We start from the raw sequence: 15,137 nt of genomic DNA, 5'->3' as shown, positions 1-15,137 counted from the left end.
GTATAAATACAGGTTCTGGATATTGTCAGAATTAATTGGGGCATTCTTGCTTGAATTTCTTTGCTGTAAGGGTGCACAGGAGGGTGCCCACTGAGGAGGATGACGGCAGAATGAGAAGACAGAAGAAAAGCAAAGCTGAAGGAAAGTAAAGAAGTGGGCAAACGGGATGACACGAGGCTGGCCTCTTCTGTTTTCCTCTTGGATCCCGCCCTCCTGGTCAGGGGTTGGACAGGGAAACCTAACTCCTGCTCGCCGATTGGTCGGCTCCCCTCCGGACGGGCGAAACAGCTTCTCCGCACAGACACAATAAAGTTTAGAGCCGGACGCCTGCAGGCAGTGGGCGCAAAACACAAGACGGCCGTGTGTCTGCGCTGCGCGTCTCCCCGTGGAGTTAATAACGGGAAACCACGCAACGAGGACTGCGGGATTTTATCCGATTTGGGGGATTTCTTCTTCTTCTTCTTTTATTTTTTAAACTGCAGATGCGCACGTTATTTTTTAAGTTGAAAATAATTCCCTGCAAGTTTCGGGATATTTGAATCTACTGAAATGCTCGCAGTTGGATACGATAACCTCCAAAAACGCACGGACTACACGCGCTGCGCTCCAGCTGGACCATAGCCCCGGACACGCGCCGCGGTTTCCAGGGTGACCAATCTCTGAACTTTGGGTCCGGGGAGCGGGAGGGAGGGGGAGACCATGCCCGGGATTATGCGGTCGTTCAGCGGGGCAGCGCTGCTCGTCCTGTCCGCACTCCTCGGTCCGCTCCGCGAGGTCAAGGCTTTCGGCGACGAGGTGGAGGAAATGACCTGCGACCCGATCCGGATCAGCATGTGCCAAGGGCTCGGCTACAACGTCACCAAAATGCCCAATCTGGTGGGCAACGTGCTGCAGTCAGACGCCGAGCTGCAGCTGACCACGTTCACGCCGCTCATACAGTACGGCTGCTCCAGTCAACTCAAGGTACCGGGGGGGGGATGCGACCAATGCATGCTGATGTTAGGCAAGAATAGCCCGCGCGCACTGAGGGGGGGGGGGGGGGGCATTTAGGGAAAAACGGCATGGCTGTGTCTATATATTCTGCTATATTTGTGTGTGTGTGTGTGTGTGTGTGTGTGGAGAGAGAAAGAGCAACAAAGAACGGTCCCAGAGCACATGACAGCGAGCATCATGACTGATGGTGCAGGGGGGTATCACATAGGTTGGAGCCCAGCCTGTTAAAATGAAATAAAGTGGAGGGGGTCGCTGTCTTCCCTCCATCCTTCCCTCCTGGGTTGTGGCAGGCTGTCATGCTAATTCCAATGAAAATGCTTCCCTCTGTCTGTTGACATTCGGAGTTCATGCCGCACACAGCAACAGCTGAGTCTCCAGTGCTATGGGCCTATACTGTACTGCGTTCTTGGTAACAATGGTGCCCTTAGTGTCCTAAGACAAATGCTGCTTGTTTGCCTGATGCACCATGCGGGGGGGGGGTTATCTCTCTCTAACATTCGAGACTATAAGTGGAAAGACAAGACACACGGCAGAGATCAAATTGTGGATGAAGGGTGTCCACGTTTTTGGAAATGACATGCATGACATCTCTTTATTCAGAGATGCCTCACGAATATGATAGTACCTAGACATCTGGATATGTATTTCCTTTTGACGCCTCTTTGCATCATTATTTTAAGGAATTGCCCACTGTTCTGGAAACATGTGCAATTTTTTTAAATTTTACAAACAGAAAGCAAGACCGAGAGCGAGCAGCAACTGCACCATGAACCCGAACTGTCCACCAGCTGAACATTTTAGTGTAAGATTAGCTCCCCCCCCCCCCCCCCTCCCCCCCCTCCTTCCCGACCCCCCACCTCTCACTCACAGACTGAAGAGGGAAGAAAGGGGAAAGGGAAACTGTATCCCCTAACATTTGCTCTAATGGGAGGCTTCCTGACAGGTCACCGGAGCAGCTAATAGCAGTGAAGTGACAACACTCGGGTTACCAGCGGCCGGGGGGGAAACACCCGGAATGTGTTACAATGCTGTCGCTGGTGTAATTCACTGTGAGAAATAAATGCTGCGGTATTAATATCTCCTGCTTTTATGAACTCTTTGTGAATTGTTGTGAAACCTCGGGCTCCAATATGCCTGGTTTGCTTCTGGGAACAAAGAATCTCTATTTGCGTTGAGGAACTCTATATGGTCTTCAGGTCGGCCAGTCGGCTTCATTTGCTGAGGGAAAGCTGCTTCGACCCAGATACCGATCAGAGAACAGTGTAACAAATTAAGTTTGGAGGAAGTCCCGCTGCGTCAGATAAGAGTTTGACCTCACATACCTCCCTGCAGTACGTTATACAGCAGAGGGTTGTTGTTGAATGACTTGGCATGGGATGAAGAATAAGCTGACAGGGTGTCAAAAAAGAAGCTTTAAGTATCTTAAATAAGTTCATTTATTTAGCAAATGCATTCTCACATGAAGAGAGTTGTGTAAGGCTGCAGTGTGTATTTATTTATCAACCTTGACACCATTGGTGGATTCATGTTTCATTCGTGCTCTGTTCAACGGCTCACTTCAAGCTGGGATTTCTCCATCAGCGGATGGTCGAGACCTCAAGCCCAAAACATTTTGTACCAATTACAGCCAGTGAAAAAGATTGGTATTTGTGAAAAGAGAGAAAGGTAGCAAACCATAACTATTTCAAGTCAGCCCGTCGAAGATCTTGCAGCAGTGAAGGTAGTAGCTAAGTAAGAAGTGCTTTTACATCTCTGTACTCTCATATCGCGACGAGGCCGGCACAATTTCACACCTCGGCTTCAAACCAAATCCACTGTAACGGCACAAAATCAAATCAAAGCGTCATAAGTGACTTAAGACTGATCACTAGCTCTACAACTCCGACCTAGGTATCTATTCCAAAAAACATTGCCACAGGACAGAGGAAAGTGAGCCTTGGATTAGGGGGGGATTATGTAGCATTACATGGCACATGCCCTTAGTGCAACAAGTCCACCAATTGTTATAAAGACGTCGAGGTGTGTGTATGTGTGTGTGTGTGTGTGTATGTGTGTGTGTGTGTGTGTGTGTGTGTGTGTGTGTGTGTGTGTGTGTGTGTGTGTGTGTGTGTGTGTGTGTGTGTGTGTGTGTGTGTGTGTGTGTGTGTGTGTGTGTGTGTGTGTGTGTGTGTGTGGAGCAGGGTGCATTTGGTGTTGAGGAGTTTCTCATTTTAATTGAAAATGGAAACCCACCGATGGAAGAGATGATGTAATGTATTGAAAGCAATAGGCAAGTATGTGTGTGGACGGAGGATCCATATGTGGCAGCAGGAGGTGTAGCCATCTACCGGCTGTAACCCTGTGGTAATAAATAGAAAGGGCGGTTTCCACTTGTTTCACAACTGACATGACTTCGCTTCTGCTTCACAGTTTGCTCTAATTTACAAAGCTGTTGACTAATATATTTGACATAATATTGGATAGCTGTTTTTACCTCGTGCATCACTCCTCAATTTTTCTGTTTTTTCACTCCTTAAAATAGCTCTTATTTCAATATGTACTGTACACACACACACACACACACACACACAATATTTGCAGCGTCTTCGGTCTAAGCTCCAATGATGTTTTCCTGCAGTCTGCAGCTTTACCTCCCTGTGAAGTGTCAGTGAAATATGTGGGAAAAACATCTAACTTGTGATTATTCTTTTTCTTTCTTCACTTTTCTCCAGTTCTTCCTCTGCTCAGTCTACGTGCCGATGTGCACTGACAAGGTTCCCATCCCCATCGGTCCGTGTGGGAGCATGTGTCTGTCTGTCAAGAGGAAATGCCTCCCGGTGCTCCATGAGTTTGGCTTCATTTGGCCTGAGGTGAGTCACATTATTTCAAGAAGATGCATTTAAAAAAAACAACAACAACAACAACTAAAATGGCATTTCCCATTGTGCTCCAGGTCCTCAACTGCAGCCTCTTCCCACCTCAAAATGACCACAACCACATGTGCATGGAAGGCCCCGGGGACGAGGACCCGCCCTACCAGCCGGTCCGCCACCCCCCCCACCAGGAGGACTGTCAGGCGCTGGGATCCGCACCCGACCAGTATACCTGGTTAAAGCAGACAGAGAGCTGTGCTCTCCAGTGCGGCTACGACAGCGGGCTCTACCGACGGGGGGCCAAAGTCTTCACAGACGCCTGGATGGCCGCGTGGGCCGTGCTGTGCTTCCTGTCGACCACTCTGACGGTCCTCACCTTCCTGCTGGATTCACAGCGCTTCTCCTATCCGGAAAGGCCCATCATCTTCCTGTCTATGTGCTGCAATCTGTACAGCGTGGCCTACTTGGTAAGTGGGAGGATGGGTGTAATATTTCCCAATTGAGTTTATCAAAAAACTGAAACAAATATAGTGCATCAAATGCGTTTAGAGTATTGTACTAAGTTTAGTTGACACTATTTGTTATGACAAAGGAGCTATACAGAGATACAAAATAAAAGTCTGATTTTTAATCTAATAAAATTAGCACAACCAAATGAGAAGTTATTTCTAACTTTCTAAAATCGACCTCCCCTCTTATTTTCTTTTCCACTGTCACTTTCCATCACGCAGGTGCGATTGACTCTGGGGAGGGAACGTGTTTCCTGTGACCTGGATGCCACCGCTGTGCCCATCCTTGTGCAAGAGGGGTTAAAGAGCACCGGCTGTGCCATAGTCTTCCTCCTGCTCTACTTCTTTGGCATGGCTTCCTCCCTCTGGTTAGTACAACACACACACACACACACACACACACACATCTCTTATCGTATTGGTCTTTCAAGTCTTTGTCCCATTGTCATCATCTGTTGTGATTGGAACAATTTGAACACGAGACTTGCATCCTGTTTTCTTTAAAGGCCAGCTATCCTGTCTCATAACCTCTGCACTAGATGGATTCTGGGAGACAAAAAAAGGCACTTTTTAAGTGTGCTGCAATACATTAGCTCTTTTTTTCTTCTTTCTTTTCCCTTTGCCCTGGTTTTCCTTCACTTTTTTCCTCGTGGAGGAGCAGCAAACTACAATAACCAAAGAGTACACTGTCTCCTCAAACACGATCACGACCTTCTGTTATGCAACTGCTAATGGTGATCTAATTCAACCCTGGAATTTTTTTGTTTGAAAAGTCATGAAGCGGGCTGAGCTCTCGGTAAACAGTAGTTCAATTTTGCCCTTGCATCTGGTTTGCAGAAAAAGTGTGTGTCGTGCACGGCCAAAATGAACAAACACAACGGCCCATATAAGCAGTGTTTGTGGCTCTTCTCTCATTCCTCTTTCCAGGTGGGTGATCCTGACCCTCACTTGGTTCTTGGCTGCCGGCCTGAAGTGGGGTCACGAGGCCATAGAGATGCACAGCTCCTACTTCCACATCGCCGCCTGGGCCATCCCGGCCGTTAAAACCATCGTCATCCTCATAATGCGACTAGTGGACGCAGACGACCTCACCGGACTCTGCTATGTTGGCAACCAGCAGCAGGAGGCGCTCACGGGCTTTGTGGTGGCCCCACTGGCCACGTACCTTCTAATAGGTAAATGCAACATCACTTAGTTCAAAAAAGAATGAATCCTCTGTTCTATTAATGCTTAGCTGGCATTGTGTTTCCTGATCCTGTTGGTCCTCATACGACTCTGATTTTCAGGCACTCTGTTCATCTGCGCCGGCCTCGTGGCCCTCTTCAAGATCCGCTCCAATCTGCAGAAGGACGGCGCCAAAACGGACAAGCTGGAGCGCTTGATGGTGAAGATCGGAGTGTTTTCGGTTCTCTACACTGTCCCGGCGTCCACCGTCATCGGCTGCTACCTCTACCAGCTGTCCCACTGGGGGGAGTTCAGAGCCAGCACGCGGGACTCGTACGTGGCATCGGAGATGCTTCGGATCTTCATGTCGCTGCTCGTGGGCATCACGTCGGGGATGTGGATCTGGTCGGCGAAGACCCTCCACACCTGGCAGCGCTGCTCCGCCCGCCTGCTCAGGGACGGCCGGGCGAGCCGGGGGGGCAAGAGGGCACCGGGGGAGGGCTGGATAAAACCGGGGAAAGGCAACGAGACAGTGGTGTGAGGAAGAAGAGGAGGAGGAGGAGGAGGAGAGAAAGAGAGACTGAGCACGGACAGGCTTCACTGTCACTTACAGAAACTCGCTCTGCAAGGACGCCACTGGATGTAACGGCATCACAAGAAGCTCGCAGAGAGTCTGCAAGCATGCCTCGCCCGCCCCTCCGCAGAGGAGGAGAGAAGCGGAGGATGGGGCTCTTTCCTCGGGCCTGCCCACAGAGGTGGAGGAAGCGATTGATGACGGAGAAAGAGAGAGATGGGAAGGGCAGAGCAGAAACTTCCCATATGCATATCCACATGTGTGGCACCGCGTCTACCTCTCTGCCTCTCTTTTCTCCAGAGACTGAACCTGCTGGAGGCAGTAACCTTCATACCATTGTGTCTTTTGAAATGTTGCATTTTACACTGGAGGGTCCTGGTGCAGACATTACACAGGTGCAGGTGGACGTTTCCCAAACGCGTCTGACAACTTGAGGTCCTGTGGGGGGGGGGTTTTCACACCCTAATGGGGGAATCACAAGGAAATACCAGACCAAAAGTAATTGAAACCAGATGACAACCCATTAAATATGGCCTTAAATCTGTGATGTGTTTACATTTGAAAAAGGAAAAAAAAACTACATTTTTGTACAATAATATAAAAGAGCAAGTGATTTTATTGCTCAGAAATGTTTGGGAAACCAGCTCTAAGCTGTGATAATGCACTCTAGTTGTATACAATTTGTGAAGTGTCACATTGGGGACGGCAGCGACGAGAGAGCTGCCGGAAAAATAAACTCTAATGCAGAAAAAAAATCTTTTCTGGCAAATATTGTGAAGGCACAAGCAAGACGATTATGGTTTTGTGTGCATTTCGTACATTTTGGGTAAAGTCTGTGGTGGCCATAAAGACACATAGCCACCAAGGCGCAATGAATCCTGGGAGAAAAAGCCAGCTGCGTCTTTTTATTGACCCATAAGTGGAGAAGCGGTAAGATGTCCGGGAAATATAGGCCCGTGCGTTTTACCTCCGCAGTCTATGAAAAGCTCAGCTCGCTTCCAATGATCTGTGCAGTTTTGGTGGGAACCCCTCACTGCATATGCGCCTGAGTCACCATGAAATCCGGAAATTAAACTCATTGCCTCTGGCCTCCTTTCCAAGCATCGGACCGGAGGGCACGTTGAAGAACTAGGAGGTTATTAGACGACCACTTGCCAAGAGACACACAGGCGCACATGGCAGGTAGTTCCCACGAGCAGTTCTCACTGCTGAAATACCACCAATAATGAGCCCAATATCTACAAAGTCGTGTCTCCTTGCTGTCTTTTATTTTTCAGTTCAATAACGGAATCACTGTTAATCAGAGGGGGTCTGTTGGTTCCCTGGACGCCTGTTCCTCGTTAACCGCGTCGTTCGCAGACAATCAAAAGTCTTCCATGAATGAAAAGATTACGTTTCACAATTGTTTTCCTCCCAACATTTGATTCCCGCAGTTCTCCTCTATAACTGCTCGTGAACTGTACTAGGAGCTTTAATTAGAATAAGTTATTCCGGGTCTCACAGCTGCACTTAATTCTACAAATGCTCCTGTGAACCGTATGTATTTGCCTGACAATCTATCTAGCAAAGCTCTATTATTTCAGTGAGTATTTGAATGTATCCCGTGTCACGTTACACCTTCCACTTTAAGCAGGCTGTTTAAATGTATAAGAGCTTGAAGGATTTGGAGCTTTGCCACCTCCCCCCCCCCCCCCCCCCCCTGTGTGTCATTTTAACCAGATAGTGCCTCGCACCGCCTCTATAGGTCATTTTAACGTAATGTTTAAAATGGGACAGAAATTAACTTGCTGCATTTTTACCAAAAACTAAATGTAACAGCAGCCTTATTACATTCAGAAGATACTTTTGGTGGAAACGTAGAACCGTGAAACGCCAGTGTTTCTCAAACAAACTTCCATGGCACGCTTATTAAATTTTCCAAAGTCAAACAAACACGACATTGAGTTAAAGTGAATTAAATTAACCTCTGACCACCTTCGCTCTGAACCAATGCAGTTTCCCCCACTGGATCCGAATGAATGTTTTGGGCTTTCTCCTGTGGTATGCTCGCACAGGGCTTCATGTGCCGAGCATTGAACAGCGTCTGATGCAGATTGAGAACCGCTGGTGATGCAGGTTTGTAAATGCGTTTTTGCCCAGATATGCATCCATGTCGGGGGGTCAGTTCACCATCCCTGACCGTAGCCTTTAACGGTCTAGACTGTTCCTTTGTGTACAAAACTCATGGTCTTGATGATGTCAATGTATTTGCTAATTTATCATTGTAAAAACAAAAACAAAAAAAAGTGACAAAATGTAAAACTTGTTTGTTATTTAAAAACACTTTTGTATCAGAAGATGATGAATAAAACGTTTTGGTTTCCAATATGAGTGAGATGCAATTTTTCTGTGTGCACTTCAAAAAAGCAACTAATTAAAGTTATATTCATTCTTAATCAATCTGCAGAATTAGCTTTTCTAGATTTCCTCTTGTGTCAAATGTTTACTGTTTATGAATGAACGATGCTGCCACCTCTTGTCTGATGAGGTATCTTAAGTGTTTTGACCGACTCCACACGTCTATACAGCAGCAACTACTTTTTGCTTTCTCCTGTGTTTGTGTTCTTTGGATTAGAATAAGAAATGCTCCATAAGCCGCCAAATTAGTTTTGAAGCTGCACTGGAAACGGTGATTATACCATGTAAACATCACAGTACCATCGATCACATCTCATCAAATGTGAACTTACAACCACAACACACACACGGACACACACCTCCTCTCACTTCAAAATGACTTGTAATTGTTTTTTTTTTTGTTGCAATTACACATAATGAATGCAAGACTATTTACCAGCGCATGGGATAAAATTGCATCTGGAGAAACTGATGACTTCTGGGCGTCCATGTGTGCCAGAGAGGGAAAGAGAAAGTCCAAATAGCTCAGTCTGCAGCTCAGGTTGCCTTCCTGTAATTTACTGTGGGTGAATTGAGTGTTTGTTTAAGGACACACTGAAAAGCATGAGGGAAAGGGAAAGTGACAGCACCTACTGCTCTATTGTTTCCAGATGTGGCTCCAACTAACACATGCACAACACAAACGTGCACACGCACAGGCTGTACATGCACGCATTTGCACAAATACAGAGAGGAGGAGCTGAGGGAATTCAGTGCACTGAAGTTCATACCCTAAATGGTAGTTTCTGCGTCTGCGTCAAAGCGCTAAACTAAATGCCGCAGGTCATTTTATCTGCAGGCCTCTCTCTCTCTAGGCAGCGGTTTCCATGTTTCTGTGGTTTCAGGAACTTGTGACACTAAAACGCAGATGAAAGATAACCGTCAACTACAGTTCTCACTTTGATTCTAATGTCAGATTTCACAGGAAAACCTCTGGATTTCCACTCTTGCAGTGACACTTGGACACGGCTCATGCTCGTAGAAACACATACACACACGCACACACACACGGCAAGTAACACAAACTTTGCAAGACACGGAAATGTGAAAGAACTCTACTTGAGTAGTAACATTCCAGGGAATTTATTTTCAGAGTTGGGTTCCCTTGTGTTTAATCGGTTTGTGAGGGAGATTATAGGAGTATAAAAGTAAGAGATAAGGAGTGGGAGACATGCAGAAATGCGGCCAACGAAAGAAGGAAATCCAGATAAAGAAAAAGTGAAAGAAAACCAACACAAAAGCAAAACAAAGTGAGAGGGACTGTGTGTGAGGAAGAAGGACATGGAAGTCTGTCACCCTCAAACTGCAGAAGGCTGCAGCTGTTTCCTCTCAGCAGTGTTGAAATCGTTTCCCCATTCTGCTCAGCATCCATATGAATAGTTCTCAGTGTCAGCCACCACTAGGGATTGTGGGTGACGTAGTCTTCTTGGCCCCCGATGGCCAACTTGGTCCAAGAAGAATTTGTAAATTCCTGTTCTCCGGCCGAACAAGCTAAAGAGTTGAGACCCAAAAACCAAGCCCAGAGAGGGATTGGGGAATTATTCACCATTAAGCGGAGACAGAGAGCTCTTTGTACATGGCGGCGGGTGTAAAGGATTGGATTTTTATCATGGCAGATGTACTGCATGTTCAAGGGGCAGATTATTCTTATGTTAAATAACAATATGTGATTGTTACTGCTTCTACTGCACAATCAGTATGAGTATGTTTAAATAAGGTGGAACAATATTGAAACATTATTTGCTTATTACTTTACAAAGGGATGGCTTATAGAAAGCAACAAAATGTGTTTTTTGTTTCATAGTAGATATTTTTCCAGATGCATTCCTCACACAGTCATAAGATCTCATAAACTTGTGGTCCCAAACAACATTGGACTAAGCCTCATAAAACCCGCACTGAACACGTGATGAAGTGTTGACGTTATCACAGTTACCAAAATGTAGCAGTGCCCTCGTTTCACCACTAGATGTCAGTCATGGTCCAGACCACACCGTCATGTTTCCATAGATCTCAGTTTTATGCTCTTTAATGAAGTAAATTGGACAAATACTTTTTGTATATAACACTTATTTTGGAAGCGTATATTGCTGAGACCTATTTTGGTTGGACAGAAGAGAAAATATATTTGCTTAATAGCGATAAATGTTTACACAAAACCCACAAATTTTTTTGCGCGTTACTGTCATTCGAGCACCGTTTTAGAGATCAAAACCATCCCATAATTGAGTATTCATTACAAATAAATGAAATGTTTATCATTTTGGAATGTAGTATACTCACTCTTGTTGTGGATTCTATGGCCCAATGTGTAAGATTTAGTGGCATCTACTGTGTTGTGTGTTGGAGATTGTAACCAAGTAAAAACCTGCTTTTACGTGAAAACTAAGGTGGCCTTCAGGTGTTTTATTCAGTTAATTTAGTACAACACAATAATACTGTTCGTTTCTACATGACTAAATGATTGCTTTTAAAACGCAAAATAAGTCACTATTATAAAGTCACACAAATGTAAAACGTTAATAGCCCCTATTAATGCCTTATCAGCTGCTTCTTTTGACTCTTATTACATGTCCTTCACTCCAAAGAAAGCAACTGAAAAAGATGTGTTTTGAATTGCCCTCACTGATAAGACCTCCATTCTGGTGTAAGACGGATGGAGCCTTGCTGGTTCAATAACGCCACCATAATTCACATACTAATAAGATGATACGAGTGTAAATTGTCTGCCCAACTACTCCAGCAGAAGGGGGGGGGGGGGGAATGTCAATCATGCAGCTTGTACATCCCCCAAATAGTCCCAAGAACAAGTCTAATTTGGGAACACACTGTGTGTGTTCTGTTGCAGGCCGTTTTTTTTTTATACACAAAACATATGATAGCTACTATGAAATATGTTTTCCTCTATCTCATAAGAAACCTAAAGTGCACCCAAGGGTGCAGTTTATAGGCTCTGCTGTTGAAGTGGAAGCAAATGTGTTACAATGAATAAATGTTGTACTTTGTGGGAGGAAGGCTGAACAGGACATTTGTCAACTTTGGAAATGTCAACCGGTCAATACAGCCACTTTATCTTTCTCTGCCTCGCTCTCGCAGACAAACAGAGAGAATGAGGGGGGAGATTGCAGCGTGGGTGGGTGGGGGGGAGGGGCGAAGCGGTGATGGAGGAAAGTCAGAGAAGAAGATGGAGGACAAAGTCTAACAAGCGGAACATCAATGATTCCATTGTTTTTCCTCAATCAGAAAGAGACCGGTTGGCAGGCCGAATGGCTGGAAATGACTCATGCAAACAACATCCTATCTCCAAGAGCCCGTCTGGGTTTGTTTCCTATTAGTTCTTTCTCCTGTGCGTCTGTGCTAGCAGCTCAGAAACAGAAGGAATAGAAAGACCTGCTGCTGGTAGATCCGTTTGTTAGTGGAATTCTTTTTCTGGTGATTAACAAATCAGTTGTTCTTATCACTTAACAGCTTTACTACCTTTCCCCGGATTTTCTTCCTATAGGAAAATATTCTGTACAAAACTCATTAAATTAAATGCAACTGGATTTTCTCTTTTTTGCTTTTTTCACTCCTCAGATGACATCAGCATGTAATCATCCAAGAAGAAGCCGACAAGCCTTGGACTGTGCTGCAGTCAGGGTAAATGAAGATGGGACTGAAATTAGCCGCTCAACTAACGTGGTGCTAATACTTGCAAATTAACTCATCACCAAAGTCATTAGAATTCCTCCCAGGCGCAATGTGGAGGTGGACACACACCAGGTTCCGTGGTGGTTCCTCCCATAGCCGCATAAAACACAAATGTCAACCTGCTGGTGGCGCTAGCGGGCAAGTGATAAAATCACCAACTTAAAAGTGGTGACAAAGTAAACCCAAACTTAACCTATCAGTGTCTTACAGTTATCTACATCTAAACAGTCAACCAATTTCATGTGCAAGTTTGAACGGCTTGTGTTCCCTTATGTCGGCACTATTTGCCATTTCATGTTTGACAGCATTTGAGAGCTAAAGTGTGTGTGTGTGTGTGTGTGTGTGTGTGTGTGTGTGTGTCACACACAGGTCGGAGACTGTGCACTGCCCGTTTTAAGCCTCAGACGCCTGAATAGCAATGGGACAATTAGCTAAAGCCTGTGATCCACGACTGTGCCCTGCTTGTTAGAACTGATCCGAACACACTACAGCTGCGCCCCTGTTACACCAATAGGGAAGTTAAGTGGCAGAAACACACACACAGTAACACACCCAAAGTCATCAGATAAGAAACAGAAATGAAGGCCAAATAAGAGGAAAGAGACAAAGAGCAGGGGAGGAATAGAGGCCTGCAGGGCCAATGATAGGATCTACAGTATTTTTCTTTGATGATCAGCCACATGACTAATAAACATATGACCCGTTTCCAACAGTTTGCGCTATATGAAAAATAACCAGAATTATTAGACTCCCAATTCCAGTTCTAAGCGACGTGAGCATGAGGAAGTTAACAACACAAAACACTCAGTGATACACTGTAATGAAACCGTCAGCAGCGTCCTGCAGGGGATTTACTGCAGCAGCATCATCATCTATTTGCGGTCTTATTATTGTCATTGATGTCATTGAACGGTTGAACTGGACAGTTTACATTCAACAGTCTGCAGAAAATCTTCTCAATAATTTAATTTCTAGTCTTACTAAAACTAAACCATTTATCACCAAAATTGTAAAGGGAAAGATTAAGAATTGAAAAAATAAAAACATCGTTGATGCCCTTCAATAACTACAACAAACCCCATGTGACACAGTCAACCTCAGCGCACAAAGAGCAAGTGATAGGTTTAGGGTTGGAGACATTTAATAGACTTATTTTTAACCTGTGGCACATATCCAAAAGGATAAGTATGTCATTAAAGCTGCCTTGGGAAAAGCAGATAAAGTATTAGTGGCAGCTACAAAACTAGATTAAATGAAGATTTATTTTTTTATAAATAAAGTACAGCTACTTCTATGCAATCAGACACTTGTTTATTTTAATTTTTCTCAAGTATTTATATCAGTATTTGCCCTGAGGCACATGATGACAAGTTGTTAGATGTTGGCAACTCACCCTGAAATGGAAGGAGAATGGGTTTCATTTGAGCATAACACAAAGGTGTCAATTTGCAGACCTACAACAGTAAAAGATGAGAGAGGGTGTGCACAAACTTAACCCTAATTATATCATCTAAGGAGAGTATGTAGGTGAAATAGAATTACTCAAAACCATCAATCAGTTAACTCAACAATCAATAATGTCCTTATTTACCCACCGTCTAACCAAAACAACGCTGTTAAAAACGATACAGGTGAGAGCTGCGGTGTGCTCTCATCCTTCGCTGGTCAGCTCTCAGAGGAGATGGGTTTCAGGCTACAATACCACTTTCAAAAAGTGATTGAAAACTCTCTGCTGGAAAGAAATCCCTACTGTGACACACTCACTGCAGTCCAACCCGGACAGAACCAAGAGTAGAGCAAAAGTAAAGACGTTTCAGCCAAAACACACATCTGCCCGAGGCGACTAAACAAGTGAACTGTGAACAAAATCATCATTCAATCCCAAGCTTCTGGAGGCGTAACTCCCCCAGGTGATCTTATTCAATTTATACTGTGTATAAAGCTAACAATGCACCATATTGATATTATGGAAATAGTGTGTTCAGGTGGTAAAACATACACAAAAGACTTGCATTCATGGTTTGACGGATAAACCCTCACAATGCCAACTGATGCAATTTGAGAAGACAACGAAACGTCCAATAGCTAACGCAGTGGTGTCATGTGCGCCACGCTACGTGCTCAGATTTAATGTGGTTTGTGACTCTAAGGAAAGTTTCATTTCCCATTTTTTCTTTGTTGGATGTCAGTGATATCGTCCCTTCTGATGAGCCAGGTTTTTAAAGAAACACCTCGGCTGAGTCTGCATCCAAAAACGCACGACGAACCACTGAAATGCTCACTGCATGTCGAACCCCCCCCCCGAATCAGTACTCAGCGCTGCACCTTCTCGCCCAAATGATTCATGTGGACTTCCAAACCACGTGCCTTCAGGCATCCTTTAACAACCAAACGAGTTGATCACCAGCCAGAGGAGTTCTGGCACTAATTGCACTTCTGAAATATGGGTTCTGGAAGGTCCATGAGTAGCACATTGAGACTGGTTGGTGTAAACTGGTAATTAATATCCCATTCCATCTCTGGCTCTTTTTCTTCCTCCAGAGAAATGATCCACCAAATCCCTTAAGCTAAGTAAAGTTCACCACTACGTTAAGCTTTATCTAGGATGTTCCACCCAGTGTCCCCGGCCATCATCCTTCACCGCGCAAAAGGTCGAGTCAATATCATCTTTTCCCCCTGCGCTACGAAAGTCAGATTTCCAACTATTGAAATGTCAGACAATGCTTCAATGTTAGAACTCACGCTTCCCTTTCTTTTCACTTCTCGTCCATCTTTTTTTGTCTTGACCCCTGCATCATAGTGAGGTCAAAGACAGCGCTGGATCAATAGTCCGTGAAAACGTCTGAACTACAACAGCTAACAATTATTCTCGTTAGCAATTAGACAAATCATTTCTCAAATTTTCTGTCTGTAAAAATA

At 44.9% G+C, this 15,137-nt stretch overlaps 1 protein-coding gene across 1 annotated transcript; it reads left to right on the top strand.

Moving 5' to 3' along the window:
* The first annotated feature begins 324 nt into the window (after positions 1-324).
* Positions 325-8,457, top strand: fzd4 (frizzled class receptor 4). The gene is made up of 6 exons (XM_037471396.2): positions 325-963; positions 3,705-3,842; positions 3,926-4,312; positions 4,577-4,722; positions 5,282-5,529; positions 5,641-8,457. The coding sequence occupies exons 1-6, from the start codon at positions 700-702 to the stop codon at positions 6,057-6,059; spliced, it is 1,602 nt and encodes a 533-aa protein (XP_037327293.2). The 5' UTR covers positions 325-699; the 3' UTR covers positions 6,060-8,457.
* Positions 8,458-15,137: the final 6,680 nt, after the last annotated feature.

The sequence above is a fragment of the Pungitius pungitius genome, chromosome 3 (assembly GCF_949316345.1).
Source record: "Pungitius pungitius chromosome 3, fPunPun2.1, whole genome shotgun sequence".
Taxonomy (NCBI): domain Eukaryota; kingdom Metazoa; phylum Chordata; class Actinopteri; order Perciformes; family Gasterosteidae; genus Pungitius; species Pungitius pungitius.
The sequence above is the reverse complement of the archived record's forward strand: the minus strand, read 5'-3'. Positions and strand labels throughout refer to the sequence as shown.